General features: G+C 57.3%; 1 protein-coding gene across 3 annotated transcripts; it reads left to right on the top strand.

Moving 5' to 3' along the window:
* The first annotated feature begins 968 nt into the window (after positions 1–968).
* On the top strand, positions 969–24,119 carry TWF2 (twinfilin actin binding protein 2). Of its 3 annotated transcripts, XM_062610310.1 has the most exons (10): positions 969–1,129; positions 11,340–11,417; positions 15,394–15,572; positions 17,083–17,178; positions 17,775–17,879; positions 21,503–21,535; positions 22,771–22,896; positions 22,985–23,135; positions 23,512–23,633; positions 23,806–24,119. In XM_062610310.1, the coding sequence occupies exons 1-10, from the start codon at positions 1,105–1,107 to the stop codon at positions 23,971–23,973; spliced, it is 1,083 nt and encodes a 360-aa protein (XP_062466294.1). In that variant the 5' UTR covers positions 969–1,104; the 3' UTR covers positions 23,974–24,119. The 3 variants fall into 3 exon arrangements, with proteins under 3 accessions (XP_062466294.1, XP_062466293.1, XP_062466291.1); XM_062610309.1 differs by lacking the exon at positions 21,503–21,535; XM_062610307.1 differs by lacking the exons at positions 22,771–22,896; positions 22,985–23,135; positions 23,512–23,633; positions 23,806–24,119 and adding an exon at positions 21,980–22,764 and having other exon boundaries at positions 21,503–21,884.
* The last annotated feature ends 2,405 nt before the right edge of the window (positions 24,120–26,524 follow it).

The raw sequence follows: 26,524 nt of genomic DNA, 5'->3' as shown, positions 1-26,524 counted from the left end.
CTTCCTGCCTGCCTGCCCAACACAGCAGCCTCATGGAAGAGCCAGCTCCCTGCAGCCAGGCAGGGCGGGGGACGGGTGACAGAACAGCGCTAAAGTTAAGGTGCCAACACCACTGCGTTAGGGGGTGAGGTACCTGAACTGAGCTGCTTCTGCTCTCGGGGCTGCCCCCGCCGCCAGTCACCGGCAGTGGTGGCCGCCCTGCGGCGGGCCGGGCGCAGGCAGCTCCCCGCAGGCAGGGGGTGGGCAGGTCCGCCCCAGCTGCTGCCAGCCCCCGGCACGGAAGGAGGAAGGGCAGGGGAAACGCGCGGAGCATCGCACCCGCACCCGCACGGCCGCTGTGCCCGCAGGAGGAAGCGGCCCCACTCCTGCGGGCAGGGGAAGGACAAGTCCCCGTGCTCGGGCTGGGGCTGCAGCGAGGGGAGCGGCGTGGGGCAGATGTGGGGTGCGACCACCCCCCAACGGCACCTCCCAGGACTCCCCAAGACTCATCCGTACACCCGCACGGGCCCCCTCACCCCACGCAGACCCTGGGCATCCTCCCGAAGCTCTGTGAGGACCCTCAGAGGCCCCATAACCCCTCGCCCCACGACCCGGAGACCTCCACGCGCCCCCTCCCCGGGGCGGCCTCGCTGCCGGCCCGCACTCACTCCGCGTAGCCCGTCCCCCAGGGCAGGGGCCGCTCGGGCCCGGTGCCCCGCACGACCCGCCTGTCCCGCGGGCTCTCCTCGGCGCCACCACGCAGGAACTTGGGCCGGCGGTAGCTGAGGGCGGCGGGCGGAGGGTCCGGCCCCGTGCCCGGTGTCCCTCCGGGCTGCTCCGCGGGGCCGCCCCGCCGCAGCCGCCGCAGCCACTCGGCTGCCATGGCGGGGCCCGGCCCGGCCTCCAGTGCTGCCGCTGAACGCCGCCAGGGGGCGCCGCAGCGCGGACCCGGCTCCTCCCCGGGGCGGTGCAGGCGGTGCAGGGCAGCGCAGCGCGGTGCGGGCGGCGGCTCCAGGCTCCGGAAGCGGCCGTGGTGCCCGCGGAGCCGTTTCCTGCCCGGGACGCGGCGGAGCCGGAGCCGAGCGGAACGGAACGGAGCGGAGCGGGGCCGAGCCGAGCCGAGCCATGACTCACCAGACCGGCATCCACGGTAGGCGGCGCCCGCCGAGCTCCTGGGTCCCCGCGCCCCTTCCCTCGGGGTGGGCTCGGCAGGGCTCGGACCGCTCTCCGTGAGCCGGGCTGCTCCTCCGCACGCCCATCGGGAGGCACCTTGAGCATCCCCCGGCGCGGCGCGGCGGTGTCGCGGTAGCGGTGGTGGGGGCGGTAAGATGAACCTTCCCGAAGGAGCCGGCAGGTTTCCCTGCAAGTAGCGAGGGGGTGGGGGAGGCGTAGAGCCAGGCTGAGAGCGTTTGGGTGCTGGTGGAAGGTGAAGGAGGGGTCTGGCTCCCGGAGCTGCTGCCTTTGAGGGGCTCTCCTCACCCTTTGTCTGGGCTGATGCTCAGGACGCCGCTGTGACACCGCTGGTGCGGGCGCCTGCTGCTGCGGCAGCACCTTAACCCCCGCAGAGCTGCTCCGCCGCAGCCCCCGGCCGCATCTGCCCGCCACGGGGTGATGCTCGGCCCCGGCCCTGAGCCTGCTCCCGGCGGGGGTGCAGAGAGAGCCTCGGGAAATTCCTGCCCGGCTGCTGCCGTGGTGTCGGGGGGAAGCTCCCCGCTCTCTCTGCTCGCTCCCTGCAGGGCCGGCCAGCACCCCCAGACAGCAGCTTTTGCATTTATGGGTGCGTTCGGTGTGTGAGTGTGCCCGCACGGTATTTCCCTCCTGCGCCGCGCTGCCAACTCAATTAACGATATTAATCAGGAGTAGAGGTGCTGCATAATTTATGTAACCGAATCAATATGCGAGCAGGGATGTGAGAGCAGCTGGCCCTGAAGCCCTGCTCCGTGCCAGTCTCGCACTGCTGTGTGCCCCAGGAGGGGAGCTGGGACATCGGCCTTGCGGCTCCCTTCCTCACAGCCAGCACCTTCACACAAGGGTGTGGGGTTTGTGGCTGCTCTTCCTACGTGGCAAGAGCATCCTTGTTCCTTGAGTGCATGGTTGAAAGCATCCTTCCTTTCCAGGTGCTTGTGGAGGAGCCGTAGTTGACAAGTGGTTAGTGATGGCACTTAGATGTTTCTCCTGCTTTGCCTGGGAGCGCCGGTGGTAGCTGACAGCTTTTGGGCTCAGGTTTGCTGCTGCTGGTTTAAGCCGAGGCCCTGAAGCTGAATGTGCTCCCCACTGTAAAAAAAGCTACAGTTAAAAGAGCCCAGCAGGATGCACCCCCCTGACCTCCGTGCGCCAGCTCTGCAGAGCTCTCTGGTGGGGTTTGGTGCAGGCAAGGCCTGTCTCGCCACCCGAACCCCAGGGGACTGCTGCCTGTTGCTCCCCTCTGCGCCTGGTTGATGCCGCCCTCTCTGGCACCCCCACGGCTGCTGGGGATGCTCTGGCTTAGCGAAGCCAAGGAGCTGCTCTCTGAGAGCAGGACCTTCATCGACCTTGGTTGCCCACCGACCGAGGCAAACCCCGCTCTGGGAGTCGCAGTGAGTTGTCATTGCCCGAGGACATTACGTGCCCTATCAGCAGCTCTGCTGGAAAGGGGAAGAGGCTTTGACTTCCCCTGGGGAGCTGCGCCCAGTGCAGGGTGGGGATAGACCCAACAGCTCTGCCCGGCAGCAGATCCCCCAGGGGTGGCATGAAACCCTCCCGTGGTCACGAAGAAGACCTTGTGCTGGGTGTTGGTTCTCGCAGCGTCTTGGGCATCTCTGGCTGTCTGAGCTCTGGGGTTCTCTCCTCCATGTCCTGCTGCGTGGTCCCTCTTCCAGGAAGCGGCTGTTTCCTCTCTGAATGCAAATCTGCCCCTCCTGGGGGTGCTCTGGGTTTTAAGGCAACCATGCTGGTGGGGGGGTTGAAGTATTTCAGTCCTCCCCACCCTGGCACGGTGATCAAATTAAACTCCTCTTCTCGACAGAGAGCAGATTCGATACCGGGTGAGGAACAGAAATCCCGCTGCTGCTTTCATCCCCTCTGCTGACATCTGTTGTTTGCCGAGGAGGAGGAGGGATTTTCTGCATCTTTCTGGTTTCTGAGGCCTTGTTATTTTTGTGTGCACATCACTTTGTGGTTTTGCATTCCCATTTCTCCACATTTGCAGGAAGGCATTTGCTCCTGGTGAATTACGATCGGACCTGCTGCCGGCTGGCTTAGGGGAGGTTGTGGCCAAGCTGCTGAGAGATTTAGGTTGACCCTGTGCTAGATCAGTGAGAGCAGGGTGATGGGGTTATGGGGAGCCCCCAGAGCAGGCCCCTGCTGCGATGCTACCGAGTCATGCCGGCTGCTGGGGAGAAGCGGGTTGTCCCCGGAGACGGGGAGCAATGGCAGTGAACAGCCGCAGATTCGGGGTGTTTAATCAGGGCTGAGCCTTTCACAGAGAGGCAAGAGGTTAATTATTATCTTTTTAGGTATCTGGCAGCTTCCTTTCAGGTTCTGGTGAGGAAACAGGGCTGCCATGGAGACTGCTGGGCTGGGGAGGTAGCTGGAAGCTATCGAGGGTTGCTGTGGGCTTTTTGGGGCTGGAAATCTGCTTCTTGACTACGGCTGGGAGGATTCAGTGAGAATTTTTGCATTAGATGGGGACAGCTTTCACTGTTTGAGTTTAAAACCTTAGGAAGGTGATACTAGGCCAGGGCTTCCCTCAGAAAGTGTGCACGAAGAGGCTGTAAATGCAGTGAGGTCGCTGCCAGGGTCTGTCCCTGTGTCCCTGTCCTTCCCGACACTCAAATCAGTGCTGCCAGTGGTGCCTTTACTTGGCAGAGGAAAGGAACAGCAACCTGCAGGCAAGGCAGGACCGTGTGTGCTGGCACTCTGCTTTGCTCCAAGGTGCCATGCTGCCAGCTGGGTCCAACTGATGCTGCTCACAGGGTGGATGCTGCGCAACCTGGAGTGATGGAAGGGCTGAGTAGTTCCAGTCCGAGGTGGCGAAGCGGAGATGAGGCAGGTCCCTGGTACGTGTGTGGAAACCCCAGTACTGAGAGGCATGAGGCTGGTGTCAGGCAGGTGGCTGAAAGTCTCTGGGCAGGATTTTCTGTATGCACCGGGAGTCTTCTGCATGAAATCCTGCAGGATACCGCTCAGCCCCATGGAAAACTGGGAGAAAAGCTTTGCAGTGTCCTCTCTTGCCATTTTCCTTCCCTCCTCTTTCTGTTTTGTTCCGACATCTGCAGCTTTTTCCCAGAGAAAAGGTTTCCTGCAAGGACATATTTTTTTCTTTTTTTCCATGGTGAGGAATAAAATCCTCTTAGTGCTTAAACCAGGCAGGCAGAGCCGTCAGCAGAAAAGCTCTGTGCAGCAGGCGTGTTGAGCAGGCGCTGCGTGACGGACTTACACTGGGATAGACTGAAAAGGAGGAATTTTAGCAGCAGCAACAGCTATTTTGTGCCTGATGTAGTTGTGCCCTTTCTTGGATGCCCTGGAATGAGCTGGGCAGAGCTGCTTGCACAGGGAAAGAGTTGTAGGTGCAGATGTAACTGTGTTTTACCCATCAACATCCTGACTACTGTCTGGCCAAGCATCCCTGGAGCTTGGACAAGTTTTGCCCAGGTTTGCGGCTGGATTTTTGGCTGTCTCCCTGTTGCATCCCAGGCACACTGTGCCCTGCACAGTGAAAGGGAAGCAGCTACTTGGAGTCGCATCAACTTGAAGATTATGTCCAGGGAATGAAAGATTGATGGCCAGAGGCTCGGGTTTCCCGTCGGGAGTGCAAGGTGACTCAATGTATTGAGAGAGGCATCTGTTTCAGGGAGCATGCATTATTGATCTGGGAGCTGGGTACTGTCGTTGGGATGCGGGGGGATTGGGAGGGTCAGATAAGCTGAAAACCTGTTGTTCCCCCAACAAGTCAGTGAGAGGATGGAGGAGGAAGAGGGGCAGGGGGGCGGTGGGGCTTTCACTTCCATCTCCTGTGCTTCCCTGGGTTGTGCAGGCGGCTCCGCAGGCACCCTGACATCCCTACGGAGAGACCAGCCCGTTGCTGTGGCTACGGCTCTCAGTGCGTGGTGCCTCTGTCTCCCTCCAGCCTCCTTCCAGCCCGGCTCTGCTCAGATAAGCTTGTCAGGGCTGTAAACACCAGCAAAAAGGCTCGGGTTTGGGAGCGGCTTTGTGGCAGGGTGGTACCCACAAGCTGCTCCGTCTCGCAGCGTTTTAAGGCAAGCGTGTGCCTTCTCACCGTGAGCTCCTCTTCTCTGGCAGCTTGCCTGTGTGGTCAGAGCCACCTAAAGGCCACCACTGGACAAACCACGATCTCCCTGGATGCCCTGGTGCCAGCTCTGCTCAGTCCTCCGTCCCAAACGGGTGGCAAGAGCTGCTGGGCTGGGAGGTTAGTGGGCTGCTCTTAGTGGGCTGCTGTTAGTGGGCTGCTAAAGGCAGGTGGCTCATGAATAGGGGACAACTCATCTGCAGCCTACAAAAGGTTGGAGACAGAGAGGTGCTGCACGACTGCTGGAGGCGATCTTGGGGCTGTCATGGGAGGGTGGATGAGGAGGCACGGGTGCCCACCAGGAGGGTTGGTGGCTGGGGTGCCTTGTAGAAAGGCCAGAAGATTCCTCATGATGCCACTGAGCTCACCCTGCCTCCAAGCAGCAGCATCCCTGGAGGTTTGCCAGGGCAGGGATGGGGGCACGTTGTCCTTCCTGGGGTTTGGTCACTCCCATCAGGAGATTCCCCAAGTGCCAGTTTGGGACCTGATGTTTCTGGCTAGAAAAGCACAAGCTGGTTCTGCTCTCCTCTGGGCTGACCAGCCCTGGTTCCTTCAGTTGCTCCTGCGCACTGCACCTTGTGGCATACGTGCTGTCCAGCCTGTGCCTTGCTCCTTGCAGATGCTGAGCTTTGACATGCTGTTTGTGCTGTGCCCACAGCCTCGTCAGCACCAAATAACATGGTTATGCTCTTGTTTGCACCTTCACAAATGGCTTTGCCTGCAATAACATGAAGCGATTAACCTGACCTCGGCTTGCGACCCACCTCTCCTGCCTGTAGCTGCTGGACCCTGCCCTGCGTCGCTGCAGCTGGTCCTTCTCCTGGTCACAGTGCTTGGCTTCCTGTTGAGTTTCACCCTATCTCTTTTTTTCCCAGCCCATTTCTCCAGCCTGCCAAGAGAACGGTGAATTCTCCAGGGCGCGTTTCCGTCTCCTCTAGCTTCCCTCCTCAGAGCTGCAGGAACCGCTATTGCAGTGCCAGAAGTATTCAGTGAAATGTGGACTAAACCTGGAGCCACCACCTGGGTCTGCCCAGGAGACTTTGCTTGATCCAACCTCTGGCACCTCCTACACTGAGAGATCACAGAATCATAGAACAGTCAGGCTTGGAAAGGACCTTAAGATCATCCAGTTCCAACCCCCCTGCCATGGGCAGGGACACCTCACACTAAACCATCTCACCCAAGGCTCTGTCCAACCTGGCCTTGAACACTGCCAGGGATGGAGCATTCACAACCTCCCTGGGCAACCAATTCCAGTGCCTCACCACCCTCACAGGAAAGAATTTCCTCCTTAGATCCAATCTAAACTTCCTCTGTTTCAGTTTGAACCCGTTACCCCTTGTCCTGTCACTACAGTCCCTAATGAAGAGTCCCTCCCCAGAATCCCTATAGGCCCCCTTCAGATACTGGAAGGCTGCTCTGAGGTCTCCACGCAGCCTTCTCTTCTCCAAGCTGAACAGCTCCAACTTCCTCAGCCTGTCTTCATACAGGAGGTGCTCCAGTCCCCGATCATCCTCGTGGCCTCCTCTGGACTTGTTCCAACAGTTCCATGTCCTTTTTATGTTGAGGACACCAGAACTGCACACAATGCTCCAGGTGAGGTCTCACGAGAGCAGAGCAGAGGGGCAGGATCACCTCCTTCGACCTGCTGGTCACGCTCCTTTTGATGCGGCCCAGGACACGGTTGCTTTCTGGGCTGCGAGTGCACACTGGAGCTGGCTCATGTTCATTTTCTCATCAGCCAACACCCCCAAGTCCTTCTCCTTGGGCTGCTCTGAATCTCTTCTCTGCCCAACCTGTAGCTGTGCCTGGGATTGCTCCCACCCAGGTGCAGGACCTTGCACTTGGCATGGTTAAACTTCATGAGGTTGGCATCAGCCCAGCTCACAAGCATGTCGAGGTCCCTCTGGATGGCATTCCTTCCCTCCAGCGTATCAACCGAACCACACAGCTCGGTGTCATTGGCAAACTTGCTGAGGGCGCGCTCAATCCCACTGTCCATGTCAGCGATGAAGATGTTGAACGAGACCGGTCCCAACACCGATCCCTGAGGGACACCACTCGTTACTGGTCTCCAGCCAGACATTGAACCATTGACCACAACTCTTTGTGTGCGGCCATCCAGCCAGTTCTTTATCCACCGCGTGGTCCATCCATCAGGTTGATGTCTCTCCAATTCAGAGACAAGGATGTCATGTGGGACGGTGTCGAACGCTTTGCACAAGTCCAGGTAGATGATATCAACTGCTCTACCCCTGTCCATCAGTTCCATAGCCCCATCACAGGCGGCCACCAAATAGGTCAGGCAGGATTTCCCCTCAGTGAAGCCCTGCTGGCTGTCACCAAGCACCTTGTTGACTTTCATGTGCCTTAGCATGCCTTCCAGGAGAATCTGCTCCAAGATGTTGCCAGGCACAGAGGTGAGACTGACTGCTCTGTAATTCCCTGGGTCATCCATTTTCCCCTTCTTGAAAATGGGGGTTATATTTCCCTTTTTCCAGTCATGGGAACTTCTCCTGACTGCCATGATTTCTCAAATACAGTGGCCAGTGGCTTCACAACTTCATTTGCCAGCTCCTTCAGGACCCGCAGATGGATTTCATCAGGTCCCATGGGCTTGTGTGTGTTCAGGTTCTTAAGATGGTCTCGAACCAGATCCTCTTGTACAGTGGGCCCAAGGTCTTCATTCTCACAGTCCCTGCATCTGCCTTCCAGGTGTTGGGTGGTGTGGTCAGAGCATTTGCCAGTGAGGACTGAGGCAAAGAAGTCATTCAGAACCTCAGCCTTCTCTCCATGATCCGTGCGGTTCTGTGCCCCTGCCATAGAGCTTCACCAGCAGCGTGTTTCCCAAACTGGCTTCTGACACATGGAGACGTGTTTAAAAGCTGAGCTGGGGCTCCTGAAGCCCACAGGTCTGTGGGTCTTCTGGAGGAAGTTGGGTTGATCTCATGCAACTTGCCCATAGTAGATCCCTGCTGGCTATAGCCCAAGTTGGGTTTGTTTCTGGCCTTGTTCCAGGATTTTCCAGGACCCCATGTCTAGAGGGTGAGTTGGACGTGTGGGTTCCCGCCCAGTCCTTTGCCCCATCACTCCTCCCTTTCCCTGCTTTGTATGGTTTCCCCACACATGGCTTTTTCAGCCCTGGAGTTGGGTCCTGGAGACTTCCTGGCAGCAAGATACCACTGGTATCTCTGCCTCCATCTCAGGGTAAGGTCTTCTCCCTGCATGTCTTCCAGAGCTGGCCATCTAATTCTGTGTTAATATGGCATGCGAGCCAGCTCATCACGTCTGCTGTGCCAGTTAAGTCGTAATCATGCCCAATGAAGCAGTTGCTGAGCTCGTGCTGAAAGCCCTCTCTGGCTTATTCCTCTCCCTCCTTGCTGGCTCACTGGCTCTTGGCTCTGTATCACAGGAGACAGAAGGGGACATCAAAAACACCCCAGTGATCTTTATATTTAAATGAAAATTGCCGTTTTTTATTACTTTGGTTTTTAATTTCAGCAGAACGCTTTCTTTTGTTATTATTTTTTCTTTATTTCAGCAGAATTAAAGCTTGGAAGCCTGCTCTGAGGTTTTGTTGAAACCTTTGCTGCTGCGTCCTCTGGAAAGCATCTCCCTCCTTGGCAGTATCCTTGCAGTATTTCCCATCCTGCACTCAGCTTCTCCAGCAGCATCTGTGCTTTTCCCCATCCCCTTAAGCCCCTTTGTACCTACACATGTCCCAGTGCTCGGCTGTCACTTGTCAGTCACTCAGCTGTCAGTCATCCCGGCTGTCAGCCCAGCACCTCTTGGCATTCCTAGCATTTCCAGGTGGCATGGGGGGGTTGTATTTGCACAGACTCCTGATTTTCCTGACCCCTTGTGTTCTGGGAAGGATGGGCTCAGGCCGGAGGGATCTGCAGCCAGCTAGCACTGCAGGACATTCATCTTTCTCCTCCGAAGCTTGTGCTGTAGAAACATCCATGACTGATGTTATTCTCTCCTATTTTGGTAGTGTAATAGCAGTCAGTGAAGCTTGGTGCTTATTAGGAGCTTTTGTCTCCTGCATGAGGCTTTCTGGGTGTATAAATGTCTCTTTTTTTTCCCTCCTCTTCCGCCTCGTGTTGTTTGCAGTAACCACAGATGCTGCCAGGAGGAAACAGACACTCTCAATGGGGAAAGGGGCTAAAAATATCAGAGCATCTTTGGGTGGCAACAGCAGGAGCAGGGTGAGCTCCCAGCCGGCACTGGGAGAGGATGAAGGTCTGCTCTGGGAACAGGGAGAGCTATGTGCCTCGATGCTGATGGAGGGAGAAGGATGGTTTGCTCATGGTGGGGTTATGCCAGCAATAACTTCTGTGTGTCCCCTAAAATGCCATTAGCAACTGATGTGCCTTCACTGGAGTGTCTTTGTGCCCGTTCCCCCTGGGGTGGCATCTCTGGGCTTGTATGGGAGCACTGCTGTTGGCAGGGTATCGGCTGCAGCTCTTTCTCATTGTGCCTCTTCTCTCTATGGGAGGGGAAGCCATTGGACATCTCTCTGCTCAGGGCAGGCTTTGAGCTGGTGGTGGGGCAGATGTGTCTTAGATGTGTCACTGGGGGGACAGGCAGAAGTTCCCTGGGGGGCTCCCCAGGGCATCCCTCTGTCCCATCTCTCTGCCTGCATCATCATCAGTGTTTGTGCGTGGGGACAAATCTGTGCCCACTCCTTCTCCCTGGGGGCTGGGGGGCCGTCTGCAGGGGAGGAGAGCCGCCCCTGTGTCCCTTGGGCAGGGCATGGGTAACATCGAGGCTCCCCCGAAGGTGATGCTGGGGGGCTTCGCCAAAGAGTGGTACCCGTGCCGGTGGGGCTGAAGCAGAACGGGTACAGCCCTTGGTGGCAGGAGATGGCTTGTCCAACGCCTTTCAGCTGATGTAGGGGTGGCTTTCTTTGCAAAGTGCCTTGACCATGGGTGCTGTCAGGCTCCGAGGGACCAGTGCAGGGCTCCCTCCTGCTGTGGGCAGCTCTAGCTCGGTGGTCAGTAATGGACAGGCAGCACAGCAAAGTGCTGGGAGCGGGGAGCTGCTGGTGGCAACTCCAAGTGCAGATCCCAGTGTGGACTAAGGGGCTTCTGCCCAGGTCTCTAATCTTTGCAGCGCTGGTTTCTTTAGTGTTTCTAACAAGCAGAGAGCTGCCTGTGGCTTCGAACTCACAGGACCCCTTGACTGTGCAGCCACATCAGGAAAGAACTTAAGCATGTAAAGGGGCTTTCGGGGGGAGCCAGCCTGGGAGATGCTCCTCGCTGGGGGGTCTGTGCCCCTCCAAGTTGCATCTCTTGGACATTTCCTTCCCAGGTAGCATGTCCAGGTGGGACGGGAGCTCTGCACCAGTGATGTGTTCAGGATGGGCAGATTAAGGCTCCAGCACTGGTATGGGCTGCCCCTTCAACATCCACTGCTCGCCGTTATCCCTGGTCGGATGGCAAAGGCTGGTTGCTGGTGCCTGGTGCACGGGGAGGGGGGGTGAGGAGGAAGGTGGCTCCCCAAAAACCTTCTGCAACCAAAGCGCTTCCAGCTCTGGAGCAGAACCCTGGGACCATTGCCTTTCCCTTCTGTAGAGGCTCAGTTTCAAACCAGTGCCTCCAGCCTGGAGTCACGCTCGTCCCAGCCACCTCAGGAGCAGCATCCCTGACACGTGTCACAAGCCCAGGATGTCGCAACCTGTCAGGACATCTTCCAGCCACCCTCCGTGTCCAAGCCTTACCGCTTCGTGAAGAGAGCAAACTTGTCACTTGAGCTCTCCGTGCCTGCGCCGGCCAAGCCATCGTCTAAATTTGGGTGATTATGTTCACGCAGGCCAAGTATCAAGTTCTCTGGGTCACATGTGCTCCCAGCTGCTGTTTAACTCTGACGCCTCGGGGAGAGGCAGCACTTTGCCCCCAGCTGTTTGGGTTTTCTGTTATTATTTTTATTACCTCTTTTTTGGGGGCAAGACAGATTTTTTTAGCTATTTTTAAGTCTCTCTCCTCCAAGGTGCTCCCCCCCCGGCCAGTGCCAAGCAGCCAGTGCCTGCTTCCACTGCCACATCTCATCACCATGTTTCTGGTTCTTTCAGCCACCACGGAATTAAGGGACTTTTTTGCCAAAGCCCGAAACGGTTCAGTGCGGCTCATCAAGGTCATCATTGAGGACGGTAAGTGCGGTTTAAGCGCTCTGATTTACACCGTGTCAGTTCTGTTTCACCTCTGTCTCTCCTCCTTTCCTCTTTGGCGCTGTGCTGCCAGCTTGGTTCTTTGGAAACCCCAAGGAAAACGCTGCTGGGGCTCCCTGGCACGTGGCAGCCCAGACCTGAAATACAAGCCCAAAATGTGGGTGTGCTGGTGAGCAGCAGCTATTGGAGCCCTGGGGCGGCTCCAGGCTGGGGAGCAGCAGCTTTGCTGGCATCTGGGATCGGTGCTGGGTGGGCTCTGGGGGACTTTTGCTGCTGCATGTATTGCTGCTTGTGTTGCGGGAGCTGTGCAAGAGTGGTGGGTGGCATGGGACCTTGCTCAGGGGTGATAGGCGGCATCTTCCTCCTTGGACATGGTGTCCCTTGCCAGGCAAGGGGATGCTCAGGGCAGGGATGAGTGAGGGGGTGCTTCTTGGTGTGGGGCTCAGCATGGGACCCGGATTGCATCCCACAGGGGATGCTACACTCGGAAACCCATCCTGTCCTAGCCTCTGCTCTCATGCATGGGACTGCCCCTAGCCGAGTTTGTGGGCATCAGTCTGCCCATGTTTGTCCCATGCCTTTGGGTGGCCTCTACATCTATCAAACAAACAAGTGGAGCAAAGCACTGATTGAACATCCCAGCGGGGAGCCTCCGTGGTGTAGGTTTTCCATCACCTCAGCCTCATACAATTGCATATGAATGACTTGTTTCTCAAGGCAGCAGGGACGTTAATGTCCTGCCAAGCTGCTGTCATCACCTCCCTCGGGTCAGCCATCAGGACGTCGAGGTGGACATAGTCATTAGGAACCCGTGCTGGCCTTGGAGGGGCTACAAAGGCCCATTTCAAAGAGTAGCATGGCTTGAAATGTATGGGGCGCATCAGCAGGGCCAGTGCAGAGTTCAGTGGTGTTGGGTTTGCCCCGGCGAGGTCTCCATGTGTTAGGATGTGATGTCTACGTTGTTTCTCTGAGCATCTTCAACAACGTTTTTGCTTTCTTGGCTCCCTTTCTTTTAAGAAGTAGGAATTGGGTTTGTGTTAAGAGAAGTCACAGATGCCCCTGAGCCTGGCCTTAGGATCCTAGAGCTTGTGCCACTGACTTTGGGTTGTGGCCAGTGATGCCAGCAAGGGAGACCTTTTACTTTCAGTTGAAACCACGTCCCGCCATCTCCACTCAGGCTGAATGGGATGTCTTTATCTGTCCAATGTGGCATCGTCGTGCTGCATGGACCAACGTCACTTGGCAGTGCTTTGTGCTTCACAGTGTGCCTCTCCCACCCTGCCGGCTCCTTTCCTCTGGCCTGCACCAGCCGTGGGCGCTGCTGGAGGAGCTTGGGTGTCTGCAGAAGCTTCTGAAATGCAGCGGAGCCCGAGGCCCCTGTGGGCAGCAGGTGGAAGGAGGAGAGGAGGGAGCACCTCTGTGCTGAAGGGCTTGGCCTGCTGGGGACACTGCGGCGGTGGTCCCACCAGCCTGGCACACAGAGCTCCCGTCTGCCTGCCCGCATCACTTGGAACGAGGTGCTTGGCCTCTGGCCACCACCTTTCTGTAGCACTGGGGCCATCAGCCTGCTGCTACCCACCAGAGAAGGACCTTTGAGCAGTAGTAAGTGGCCAGGCAGATGTCGGGGCCGGATGGGCAGACATGAGCAAGCAGACCCTGGGTGGGATGTGTCCCCGGGTGTGTGGGGAGGATGAGCCAGCTGCCCTGCCTGTGCAGGGGATGTGGAAGAGGGACCTCTAGCTCTGCTCGATGGCTTTCAGGGGACCTTGTGCCCTGTTTGTCTTGGGGCATTGTGGAGCAGGTGTCAGTGGATGGAAGGACAGGAAGATGGTGCAAGGAGCCTTGTGGCAGATGCTCTGTGTCTGGGGCCCCAGGACAGCAGCTGTGGCTGAGCAGCCCTTTGGGAACTCTTTGATATTGTCTTTAGGGACCTGCTGGAAGAAGCTGAGGTTGGAAGGAGGAGTGGTGGGGATGAGGATGTGCACCAAGGGTCAGCAATGGTTTTCTGGTGTGAAAGCAGCTTGTGGTCCAGCATGGTTTTAGGTGTAGGGGCGCTTCAGAGCCAGGCAGCCTGCCTGCAGTGAGTGCTGGGGGTACCTCGAGGGCCAGAAACGTGCTCCCAGCTGCACTTTGTCCAGTTGCAGTGCCCTGCAAAAGTGGAGCCTGAAACAGCCCGTGCTGACAGTGATGCTTTGCCCAAGGGCGGCTGCTCTGTGTTTCCCTTTCCCAGTGCTTCCCAAGGAGGAAAATCTGGCCCTAAATGGGATGAGCAGAACTGCAGAGAGCCCAGTGGCAGGCAAGGGGAGTAAGTGGCTCCTCCAGCCCAGGGGGAAGCAGCCTGGGAATAGCCCGGAGTGACTTGGCACGATTGCCTTTTGGGTGAGGTGTTGGGATGTTTGGCAGATGGAGACACCCGTCAACTGCCCATGAATTTGGCCAGATGAAATTCCTTGTGGTCTTTTTAGGATTCCAGGTCTTTGCGATGCACAGATCTGATTACAAGGCTTTAGTTTAGGGGTACATTGAGGGATTTATACTTCTCTTTCTCAAAACAGGTAATTTTGCTGAAGGTAAAGTGTTTTCAGCACCTTTTTTCTGCTGTCCTTGTCCTTACTCTACTGGTAGCCTGTGCTTTTGTGTGCAAATAATTATGGGTTCAGTGTGTGATGGCAGTTTCCATGGCATTGGGCAGGGAAGGGCTGCGCTGCTGTGGGCAGGGGAATGCCCTGCTTGGATGGAAAGAGCAATTCATCCCAAACTCTTTATTCTTCAGCTATTTTCCTTCAAAGCTTTCCTGCCGTGGGATTCGGAGCTGCTGAGCTGGATGGGTTAGGGGAGGGAGTCCCTGGCCAGGGGTTCTCTGGCTCCCAATGGGCAGCGGGGCAGAGGTCCAGGCAGGGTGCATGCCAGGCTGAGCATCCCCTCAAGTGCCAACTGTCCAAGGCCCCAACCGATTCGTTTTGCTTTGGCACCTCCAGGCTTTTCTCCATCTTGTTCTGAGTCCAAACATCTCCCCCCAGAGACATTCCTACATCTAAAAATGGAATAAAAATACAGGTTGTTTCCCAGCAGCCAGCACTGATCATCTCCAGCGCCATCATTTTCCATCCAGCCACCCCAAAGCTTGGTTTGACCCTCGCAAGGGGGGGTTCGTGTTCGTAGGGTGCCTGCACCAGGGTTTAAATCCCAGCTGAGCATTGCCTGGCTCATGGGGCTCCGATCCCCACCAGTGCTTGCGCAGCAGCTGGAAAAATGCCCCTCCAGATACCTGAGCTGCTACCACGTGTGTGAAGTATGTAGGTCACTTGCAGAAGCTGGGGCTCTCCTGGCAGCATGGTCCCTCCACAGACTGGGGTCTCTGGGACAGTCCTGGTCCTCACAAACAAGGGCTTTGGGTGTCAGCTCTGATTTTCACCCCTCTGTTACGGGGAATTCAGTGAGAGCAGCTTTGGCTCATTGTCCTGGCCTTTGCTATGGGACCTTTATTTTCCTTAACACCCCAAATCTAGGTGTTTCCTCATGTCCCTGATGAGGTATTCTAGTGCCCCCAGAGCTTGTCCAGGTGAGATGGAGGAGATCTTGCCTTCTCCCATGAGCAAGGAGGGATGGCTGGGGACTACATGGCTGGAGGGAGCAGGGCAGAAGGAGGCTATGGATGGTCTCCAGAGAGGAGACCTCAGTGATGAGGAGCATGGGAGGGGAGGAGATGGTTGGCAGGAGGCAGTGGGATACTGGCAGAAAACCAGCCCCTCCACAGCAGCCCCAGCCCCAGTGGCATCTCCTGGGGTCATCCCTGGGGATGTACAGTCCTGCACATGGCTCGAGATCATCATTTGGTTTTCGGCAGGACAGCGCTGGCGTCTGTGCTGGAGCTGCAGTGAGCTCTTAGACGAGGCACCGCATGGTCCTGCAAGGTGAGCCTTGCTTCCACCTAACGCCACCTTTTCCATCTCTCCAGAACAGCTTGTGCTGGGGGCCCACAGAGAGCTGTCCCGGCGCTGGGATGCTGACTACGACGCCTTCGTGCTGCCCTTGCTGGACGAGCAGCAGCCGTGCTACGTGCTGTACCGCCTGGACAGCCAGAATGCCCAGGGCTACGAGTGGCTTTTCATCTCCTGGTCCCCCGACAGCTCCCCGGTGAGCACTGCACCGCACCGCACCGCACCGTGACACCGCAGCTTGGGGACACGGTGTGCCCTGGGAGGTGGAGGGTGGAGGAGATGCTGGCCAGGCTGACTTCGCACTGGGGCTTAGGAAGGTTGTTCACACTCTCCATCACCGCGCCAGGTTAAGAAGTGGAAACTGCTTTGGGATGGGCGAAGTCTTTAAGACACAGTAAGATACACTGGGACCGTGTCTCTGTTCCCTTTGCAGAGCTGTGTGAGGAGGTGGAGGGACTGGGATGTGGAGGGGGAAGCAGAGTGGACCACAGGGCTGGGATGGAGACGTCCCACCATGGCTCTGGCCAGAAGCAGCAGAGGGAAGAGCTGGTGCTGGCAGTGAGTTGCCTGGCCTCGTGTCCAGCCTGGCCCTGCTCCACGTGAGGGCTGACACACAGTGGCTGCTGGCTTGGCTCTGGGCTCGGCTCCAAAATCAGCCTTAAAAAGGGCCAGGCAGGCTGGTTCCCTTGGAGCTGTGCGTGGCTGGGCCAGCATTGACCCCTGCTGGGTGCCTTGTGGGGCTGGAGATGGTGTTGGAGAGCAGGCACCAAAGGGCTGGTTGGATGGGGGCTGGTTTAGAGGATGCCAGCACTGGCTTAGAAAACACAGTCCTCTTGAGCACATCTCCATAATGGGCTTTCAGTGGGATCAATATTTATTGCTGTATTAATGTGTGCTTGTCATATATGTATGTGTATGTATTTATATATACACATTCACACATACCTATATATTGTATGTATTTTATATGATCTATATTGTCAAGTTAATATATACATTTGTCATATATATAAAAATATATTTGATATAGACATAACAACTATATGTTGTTATGTATTATTTTCTATATTATAACGCACATATATAGAAAAGACTCTGCAATTTGTTGAGATATATCTAACATACAGATATTATTATATGCACACATATACAATTATGATAATATAGTTTCATGTGTGATACACACCTGCGTGTACATGTACATATACATGTGTATATAATAATACATATTTTAATATGCATCTCTCAACAAACTGTGGAGAGTCTTATTTGCAGAAGGACGGTGCACCAAGGAGCCAGAATTCTTCCCTGAGTTTTACAGAACAATGTAAAAGAAGTGCCAAAAGGCAAAAGTCACTTTCAGGTGACTCTGGTGGTATTTGCCCGAGCGCAGGCAAGAAATGATGTGCTGGAGCTCCGGGATGGGAAGCAAAGCACAGAATGAACGGGTGGATTCTGGGCAGTGCTTGGCGGCGCTGCGCTGTGCACCAGCAGTGCTGCAAACGGCGCTGGTGGGTTTTCCTGGCTGCTCCTGGCCTGGAGGTGCTGCAGTAGAAGTCAGCCTGAGCTAGAAACCGGGTGGTTGTTCCAGGAGGGGCTGAGCTTTACAGAGCCGGTGGTGGGACGGCTCTGCCTTGTGGGGAGGTGTTGCTCTGTGGTCCCGTCATGCTCCTCTGACCACGCTGCGCACCTCCCTCCCTGCGCAGGTCCGGCTGAAGATGCTGTACGCTGCCACCAGAGCGACGGTGAAGAAGGAGTTTGGCGGGGGGCACATAAAGGATGAGATGTTTGGAACGGTGAAGGTATGGTGGTGGTTCCTGGCAGCCTTTTGGGCTCAGCGCTGAGCTTTGGCAGCCTACTCCAGGCTTGGTGCCAAAGCCGGGTGGAACGTGGATGCCGTTATTTTGGCAGGGGAACAGCTCCAAGGTTTGTCCCCCACCCTGTTTTAGTCTCCTGGGTGGCTGTTACTGCTTTGTCCTGCCTGCACGGCTGTGGTCCGTGATGGAGACCATGGAAGAGGTGGGAGGAAGGCTTCTAGGAGATCCTGAGCTTTATGCTGAGTGGGAAGAGAAGCACCAGGGGGTGGCGGTGTCACTTCAGCAGTGAGAGCTTTATTCGGCTGCCTTGGCGGGAGCCTTCTCCTTCTCTTCTGACACAGCCATGGGTGTCTGGGAAGGGGCAGGGTGGTCTGCATGGGCATGGGTGGTCGTGGGCACTGTTTAAATTAAATGTAAAGCGTGGGGTTTGCATGAAGGCATCCTCGGGTTGATCGTCCTGGTAAGGAGAGAGCCCAGGAGGCACTGGGCTGCTCAGATGCAGCCTCAAGGCTGGGCACGCATCCAGCCCGGCAGCAATGACCACCCCTGACACTCCCCCGTCCCTGTCCCTCTGCCTGCAGGAGGACGTGTCCCTGAGCGGTTACCAGAAGCATGTGTCGTCCTGCTCTGCCCCAGCCCCGCTGACCGCAGCCGAGCAGGAGCTCCAGCAGATCCGCATCAATGAGGTGGGTGTCTGCCGGCCCAGGGAGAAGGAGCCTGAGACCCTCAGAGCACACAGGGATGTGGGATGCAGGGAGCAAGCATCTGAGCACCCCAGAGTGGCTCATTTGTACTGCGCTCTCTTGCACCTCTGCCGTTTAACCCATTCCTGCCCTCGCTGAGTGGACCGAGCATCCTCACAGCCAAATTGGTGGCGTAAAGAGGAATTTAGAGACTGGCTTTTTTTTTACACTTGCTAGGACTTGAGCTCAGGGCTCTGTCTTGCTCACCGTAAGTGGCACTCAGAAGATGGTTTGAGGCTGAAAGCAGGCAGCGGTTTCTAACCTCTAGGTACTGGGGCAAAAGCCAGAGCTGAGTTTGAAGTCATGGAGGAGGCAGGAAGAATTCAGACTTATCTTTGGGCTGCACGGCATCCTTTCCCATACTCTTCCTCTGTGGCTATAAAAATGAGGGATGCTGTCACAAGCAATACAGCTCTTAGCTAAATATGGGGGCTTATGCACTGGAAAATGATGTGGAAGTGGCATGGGGTAGGGTTGGCGGCAAATAAGGCTGTAACAGCATTGTCTCCCCAGTGGCATCTCATGGCACTTGTGCCAACATCTGTGGTGCTGTGAAACATGAGGCAGGGAAAGGCATCCTGCTCACTGGTTGGGAAAACCACCCAGAAGCAGTATTTGTTGGGGTGGGAGGATTTCACTTAGGTGCTGTGGAAAGGCTTCCTCTCTACAGGAGCATCCCTCACTCTTCCGCCTGTGCTGGGGCTGTGGGGCTCATCGGTGGTCACTTGAGGGGTGTTTGGGAGATACTACCAAGGAGTGGTCTTCACTGAGTGGGTCTTAGCATAGATATCCCAGCTGCCAGCCAGGAGGGGATTGATTTGTGCTGGAGGATCCAGTCTGGTGCCTGTGCCTGGAGAAGAGACAGGTGCTGATGGTGGCTCTGCAGCTTGTTTGGCATCTTTGGGCATCTGTGCCATTGCCTTGGCTGGGCACTGCTGCAGGGTTAAGTAGTTGGCTGTGTCTTGCAGGGTCATACGGCCCAGGTAAGTGGTCATGGTGCTTGTTTCTTGGTTGATCTGCCATGCTCTGCCTCCCACTCTTGCCTTTGTGAGATGAGATGTAGCAGCCGGGTAAAGGTGCTGCTACCATTTGGTTTCCTTGGGCCACAGAGATCAGTCAACACCAGAGAGAAAAATGGATGTTTTTCTGCCAGTGGATCCAAAGGTGGGAAGCAGCTGAGCAGTGGCTGCACTAAAGGGTCTTTGTGTTGGTGCAGGGGCAGCACAGAGCAGGAGGTGATGGGAGATCAGTGCCATGCTCACCTCCCCAGGGGAAACTCATGGCTTTGGGTGAGTGCAGCTTCAAGTGAGTTCCTGGAGCCATGCAAGGCAGCTGTATGGGAGGAGCTCTCAGCCCGTAGCACCCTGCTCACTGCAGCAGTGCCCCCAGCCTGCTCACTGCCTGCAGGCTTACAGGGTGCTTCTACATTGTGCATAGGCTGTGAGGCCCTTGCACTCATGAGCACGTTGCAGTTTCATTTGGAGGAGCAGACCCAGGGCGTGGGAGCCAGCAGCGAGGGCTGGCAGCCCCCATGCAAGCCCTGACCACAGCACTTCCACATATCTGCCCATGCCCCCGCTGGCAGTTCAGGACCCCTCACGTCCCCCTGGGTTCAACCAGTCTGTTAGGATTTGGAAAGTGACATAAGGGACATTGTGTCTTTAAAAGCTACCAGCTCACACGAGCTTTGCTGTGCCCCTCACCTGGAGGTGCTGGTGGTGGTGCGGACCTGCTCTCCTCTAATGCTGTTGATGCTCAACCCTCTGAGATGCTGACCAGGTCTGCATCCTTCCCCATGAAGGTGGCTGAGTTTCTAGGCTGGCAGAAGCTCCCTCGGGATCCTCCTCAACCACCAGCTGAGCGGGGAGAAGAGGTGTGAGGGGAAGAGCAGTAATAGAGCAGGAGCAGGGAGGCGACGGCTGCATGGCAGCAGCTTCAGCGCTGGCAGAGCTACTTTTTACACTGATATAGGAAGGACTCGGGTTTGCACCTCACCTGGGAGGGTGCTCAGCCTTTGGTAAAGCAGGTTTTAGGCTGCATGAGCCAAGCTTCTCCTTTGGTTTGAGGACTGCATGGGCAGAGGCAATGTTGTGAGCTACCCTCCTGCTTGCTCGCTGGGTGGGAGCTCACAAAACCCTGCCATTTGCTGTAAGTATGTGTGTGTGTATGTATGTATGCATGCATGTATTTTAAATAGCTGGAAAATGCATTGCCAGCTTTACTGAGCTGGAAGTTGGCTGACTGTGGGCTAAGAAGTGGCTTTGAATTTGGCATTGATCTCCCTTAACACCATGAGTGGGAAGTCTTTCTAGAAGCATCACAGGCTCAGAATCATGCAGGGGAGCCAGCAGAGGAGAGGAAGGTGGCTTTGGAGCTGGGGGATGAGGCAGGAGAATTAAGAGGTGGCCGTGCCACTGCAGCATGTAAGGGGGTGTAATTCATACGACTCGGTGGGTGGGTAGAGCAGAGGCTTTGCTAGAACCCCCCCATGAAGGTTTCATTATGAGATAGAAATGGTCATTAGAGCCAAGGTCAGCACCATGCCAGCAATGAGGAGAGAGCAGGACAAAAGTTAACCTAAAGAAAAGGAGATAAATATCCCTCCTGCTGCCAACAAGGCCAGGGCTGGGATGAGGCATGGGCTCAGCCATCCCATGCGTGCTTCCTGGGCTGTGCCCTGTGTTTCCGTGAGCCAGTTCTTCATGGTTTTGGAAAGGGAAGGAGTAGGTACTGCAGCAGTATGGGGGGGAGCTGGTGTTGCTAGGACAAGTTTCCACATCTTGGGATTCTCGGACTTCTGCGTGATTCGTGTTACAGCTTGAGGTCTTTCCAGATCCGCTACAACCCTCCCAGCCCCTTTTCTGTTTTAGAGGAGAAACATGAGGATCTGGAGGTGTTGGCAGTAGTGATGTCCTTGCACTGCACCTCTCCACAGGGTGGGACCAGGAGAACTTGTCTGTATCCTCTGAACCCCTACGTGCTTCCCCTCGGGCCCTTGCTGCTGCCACGGCAGCTGGGGGTCATGGTAGGAGAGCAGAGCCTGGGGGTCAGCCGGACCTCCTGGCACTGCATAACCATTGAGCAATTGTTTCCCAAGGGCTGCGCAATCACACCCTGTTCATCCTCCGCGACGCTTGGAACGGATGGAGGCTTGGGCATTTTCCGCCCTCCAGAGCTTTAGTGTATGTTGTTCTGCAGAAAATGGCCCAAAATCTATTGCTGCGACTGCGGGACCTCCTCCAGACCCTGGCTTAGGGCCACCCTGGTTGGGAGGAGATGGGGCACAGGCATGGGAATGTCAGTGGAGGTGCTGCATGTGGGGCTGCCGGGGCCCAGGGCTCTGTCCTGCTCCTGCCCAGTGCTGATGGCTGCCCTGTCATTTTTTGCTGCTGTCACTGCCTGCTCTGCCAGGACAAATCCTTCCCTGGCCTCCAGCAGAGCCAGGGTACACCTCCATCCCCCTGGCATGCCCGTGTGTCCCCCACCCCTTCTCGTTCCACACGAGACCCGCTCCATCCCTGCGCGGGGTGCTGTTGACAGTGTGTCTGCTCTCCCCACGCTCGCAGGATTCCTGTTCCCAGGACTCCAGCACCGAGATGGTAGGCTGCTCTGCCCGCTTGATGCCCTTTTTGTCCTTCTCCTGGAGGTGTTCTTCTGCATGTTCTGCTCCGGGCACCTGGTCCGTCATCTCCCTGGGGTGTGGGTACCCAAAGGGCTGCTGTAACGAAGGGCAGCCTTGTGTCAAAATCCGCTTTGGCACTGCCCAGCTGGTTCTGAGTTGTGAGCTGAAATTTCTGTGTTTCTCTTGGCATGCCTTGATTTTTCTTCCTTTATCAGGGGGAGGGAAAAGAAGAAAAAGTGTAATAGAAGAGGCTGGACTGTCTTTATCCAAAATCCCCCAAAGTGATCCCAATGGAAAGGGACCCGTGCTCACTGCAGAGCACCTGGGTTAGCGCTGCTGGACTCTTTACCTGGGGGGGTCTTGAGGTGGGCTGGGGTCCTCCGCTGTCGGGGTGACGCCGTCTCCCTGTATTCTGTGGCAGATGGTGGGGGGCTGCTGCTGCTGCCCATCGCTGGTAGAGTACCCCGGCCCCGAGGAGGTAATGCCGCGCCTGCCGCGTCCTGCCCCCCTTCCCCACTGCCGGCCCACGGCACACTGCAGTCCCGGGCAGGGACCCCGCTGGAGCTGGGTGGAGGCACCCGGAGCGATGCGATGTCTCCACAGTCTCATTCCCTTCCCTCTTTGAAGTGGGGTTTGGCCTCCTGGACTAGGGTGTTTGCTTGGGGTAGGAGCAGCAGCCTCTGCCTGGCAGGGGTTGCGGGGAGGACGGTGGCTGGGATCTTTCCAAGGTGTGGATCTACAATCCCCAGCTCCAGCATAGGAGGCAATGACTGTCTGCTGCAGTTAAACCTGCCGGGGAGGGGCTTGCCCTCCTCACTGCCAGGGACCCATGCAGCCGAGCACTGTGATTTCAGGGCTTTCCCTATCATCTGCAGGTTGTGGTCAGAGGTGGACACATACCAGTGTTGGACACAGCATCCCTACCAGGGGCTCACTGGGAAATGTTGGTTTTGAGCTGGTTTTTGCTGCAGTGAAGTGATGGGGTGCGGGGTGCATGGCTGGGGATGGGTGATCTCCCAGAGCAGCGGTGCGGTGACAAACATCAGCACCCTGAGCTTGGCTGACTTCTGGTTGTTTAATGCCCTCGCGCTGGGTGTCAGGCAGCTCCTCGGATGAGAAGCCTTTTGCTGCAGGACTGGCCGGTTTTCCTCTCTGTCCCTTGTGCACCCCTTGCTGCTCTCTCCCTGACGCTCGGGTGGTCTCCATCCCCAGGTGAAGACTGAGATCAGTGTGGAGAGCAAGCACCAGACCCTGCAGGGCCTGGCCTTCCCCTTGCAGTCGGATGCTCAGCAAGCCATCCAGGCGCTCAAGCAGAAGAAGATCAACTACATCCAGCTGGTAGGTCCCTCACACAGCTTCTCCACTGCCCTGCCTCATGCTGCCACCACTCACTCCCGTCCGCTCCCCCATCCCCTCTGTCCACCAGAAGCTGGATCTGGAGCGGGAGACCATTGACCTGGTGCACACAAGCCCCACGGAGATCGCTGACCTGCCCAAGAGGATCCCCCAGGACTCAGCTCGCTACCATTTCTTCCTGTACAAGCACTCGCACGAGGGAGACTACCTGGAGTCTGTCGGTGAGTGCCTCGGCACTGGCAATGGCTGGTTAGAACCTGCGCTGGGCCCCGCTCTCCCTGGACCATCGCTCACGGGGAGCAAGCAGGGATGGGGATAGGGGTGGTGTGGCAGGGGGCCTTGAGTTGGTTACCAGTTGCCATCCTCCTGTGGTGGGTGCTGGCAAACCCTCTGGTGCTGCCATGCATGCTGCAGGGCGCTCTGGGTGCTGTGGTCATGGCACTGGGGAGGGTTGATGGGTGGGATGGCTCACCTTCTGTCACTGAGTAAACTGGGACCCTCAGGGCCGGGAAAGCCATGATCGGGGTGGGATGCAGCTGCCTGGTGCTCCCTAGCCACAATCTCAGACAGGGGTACGAGCCCTGCTCTCTTTTGCAGTCTTTATCTACTCCATGCCTGGGTACAAATGCAGCATCAAGGAGCGCATGCTCTACTCCAGCTGCAAGAGCCGGTTGCTGGACACTGTGGAGCAAGAGTTTTGCCTGGAGATAGCCAAGAAGGTAAGTGTGAGCCCACCCAGAGGTGATGGAGCAGAGCCCTGTGCTGGGCATCTGCAAGGGACCCTGCTGCAGCCTTGGTCCAGCCCCACTGCCAGGCTCAGGGGGGCTTCGAGTGCCCCACAAGTGGGTGTCAAGGCCCCAGGGAGCTGCTAACCCCCACTCCTGGGCACAGATTGAGATCGACGATGGAGCCGAGCTGACGGCGGAGTTCCTCTACGAGGAGGTGCACCCCAAGCAGCACGCCTTCAAGCAGGCCTTCGCCAAGCCCAAGGGGCCCGTGGGGAAGCGGGGACAGAAGCGGCTGATCAAGGGGCCGGGCGAGAACGGCGAGGACAGTTAGATCCCGCAGGAGCGGGTGGTGAACGGACAGCATCCCCGCAGCGCTGCCCAGCTTCCCCTCCGCTGACCGGGGGGTCTTTCCCTCCGTCTCAGCCTAGGTTTTTCTTCCCTTTCTTTCTTCCTGTTTCATTCCTTTTCTCAACATCAGGATGGCTTCTTGCACCTGGGGCAGAGTGATGGGGAGGGTTCAGGGGTGTTGGTGTTTCTTTTCCCCATGTCCTTATCAAGCCCCAGGGCTGCCAGTGGAGGATGGGAGCAGCAGGGCCGTGTCCCCCAGCCTTGCTCCTGTCCCCCCCGGGGTCACAGCTGCTGCTCTCGGTGTTCCCTGGGTGATTGAAGGACATGCTTGCCTGCAGGCTGCTCTATGCAAAGGGAAGGGGCTGGCGCTGGGGATTCCTGTTTGAAAAGAGAAAATGCTTCTTTCCCTGCTCCCCCAGCCCCAAGGTTTTGCTGCCCTGTCCTGCTCTCAGTGTGCACAGCCCCCCTGTCCGGGTCTGGAGTGATCCTGCACCCCCTCAGGGTGCGGGCAGGACCCCTCCCCATGGGGTGGGCTTTGCTGGCAGGAGTTCGTCCTGGGGGGACCCAGCCAGCAAGAGGTGGAGGGTCTTCCCCAAGGCTGGAGCTCTGCCTGACACAGGAGAAAGGTCCCTGCCTTTGGGTGATGTTTGCATCCCCTTTTTGACTCCCCCCAGTAAGGCTTTTCCCCTCAGTGGGAGCCGTTACAGCCCTGACTCAGCCCCATCCCTGCTCAGGATGGGAGCCAGGGGTACCCCAAGCCCTGGTCCCCCCCTCCATGTGCCCCAGCTCCCGCTGTCACTGGGTTTGCTGCTGGCTCTGCTCTGAGGCAGCCCCATGTTAAAAATCACGTGGGTTACCCCAAATCCTCGTGTGGGGAAGCGTGACCACCCCTGCGTGCCCCCCTGAGGACAGCCCCAAGCCTGGGGCTGCGAGCTGGGCTTTGCTGAGGGGCTGGAGGAGGGGAGCCCCTTGCTGCTGGGTACCGGCGAGGGCTCGGGAGCCGCCCGCCTCCCCGGGCACACGGAGCCGGGGGCGGTGGGACCTGCCCCCCGCTCTCCTGCTGCGGCGCTGCCGTTGCCTTGGGCTCGGCGGTGGGGTGGAGCTGGGCGCAGAGCACTCTGTACTGACCGCTCTATTTTCTAACGAATAAAGTATTTTTAAAGCAGTCGGATGTTCTTTGGAGGCCCCTGCGGCCCCCAGGCCCGGCACGGGGCAGCCGCTGGAGCTGCAGAGCAAACCGCTCGGACGCAGCTAGCTGGGAGCCAGCAGCCATCGTGGCCTTCCTGCTGTGGCCGCATCCAGCCCTCGCCGGCACCCCAGGGACATTTACACTTTAATCCAGGGAGCCGGGACACAACCCTTTAATGTCTGGCAGAGGTTTAATGCTGGACCCGTCCAGCGATGGCCAGAGCTAGAGCCAGCTGTGGGAGATGGCATCCCTGCTCAGCCCCCCTGCTCAGCCCAGCTTCCCTTTGTTTAATGGATGGTAATGATTTTGCTAGGCTGCAGTGCTTGTTGGTCTCTTGGGTGGGGCGAATTCCTGCCTGGTGGAGGTAGGAGGGAAAGGAGGAGGATGCTGAGCCAAGAGAAGAGCTGGGAAGGCAGTGGGCACTATCCTATAACTCCAGCTGGGCTGCGGGGTCTGAATTTCCCAGCAGCAGGTCCTGATGGAGAAGCAGGGTAGCATGTCCCAGCCTGTGATGGAGCCACCAAAACTGCTGCTTCCCGGCTCTGCTCAGAGGAGCTCCGCTGCAATTAGGATATAACCTTTATTCTTGTTATTTATTATGGGCAGATTTCCCAGCAGAAATTCTCCCTGTGTCCTGCCCTGGCACAGCCCAGGCCTTGAATGGGCTCTTGCCATGAGACCAGTGGGGTTTGCCCCGGCTCGGGGCTGCACCACGTCTTGTCTTTACTCTCCGTGCCCAGGATGAGGAGCTGGAGAGCTTGGGAAGCCAGCTGTAATACGTTAAAAACAAAACCCAGAGCCAGCAAAACCCCAAAGTAAACCACCACCAACAAAGGTTTAATGCAGATAAAGAACCACCCGCAAATGAGTCTCCTTTGGGCGCAGAGGAGGATGAGGAGGGCAGATGCCTCAGCGCGGACGAGCTCCCCCTGGGCTGACGCGGCCGGAGCCGTCCGACCAAGCTCATTCACCGGCCCCTTCCGAGCCTGCTCCCCTCCTGTGCTCCGTAGCGTTTAAACGTGCCCAAAGACCGGCAGGAAGTGAGGGGTGTCCCCATGTCCCCACCCCACCGCCCCCATCCCCTGCCCGTGCTGCTGTTCCCAGCTGAACCCCCCTCGTGCCCCAGGACTACTGCACACGGCTGCGGGGGAGCTGGGCAGAGCAGCCCGAGGGACCTCCGGCTGGGTGCCCGTCCCACCCACTCCCATCTGGTTCCATCCCATCCCATCCCGTCCCCTCCCGTACCGTCCTATCCCGTGCTGTCCCAGACTGCTGCCCCCGCTGCGGCACAGCCTAGCAGGGACACGCTGTCCAGCTGTTCCTTTCGTGAGCCTGGTCAGATTTG

This window comes from Pezoporus occidentalis, unplaced genomic scaffold (genome assembly GCF_034315485.1).
Source record: "Pezoporus occidentalis ecotype Australia unplaced genomic scaffold, CSIRO_AGI_Poc_V1 ctg145, whole genome shotgun sequence".
NCBI lineage: Eukaryota > Metazoa > Chordata > Aves > Psittaciformes > Psittacidae > Pezoporus > Pezoporus occidentalis.
Note: the sequence above shows the minus strand (reverse complement) of the source record. Positions and strands in the feature narration are given on the sequence as shown.

Excerpts from the sequence above, each read along its gene's own strand:
- TWF2 (XM_062610307.1), top strand. The coding sequence starts at position 1,105 with ATGACTCACCAGACCGGCATCCACG. Across the intron at positions 11,418-15,393 it reads CAAGGTCATCATTGAGGACG|AACAGCTTGTGCTGGGGGCC; the intron begins GTAAGTGCGGTT and ends CCATCTCTCCAG. Across the intron at positions 21,885-21,979 it reads GCTCACTGCAGAGCACCTGG|ATGGTGGGGGGCTGCTGCTG; the intron begins GTTAGCGCTGCT and ends ATTCTGTGGCAG.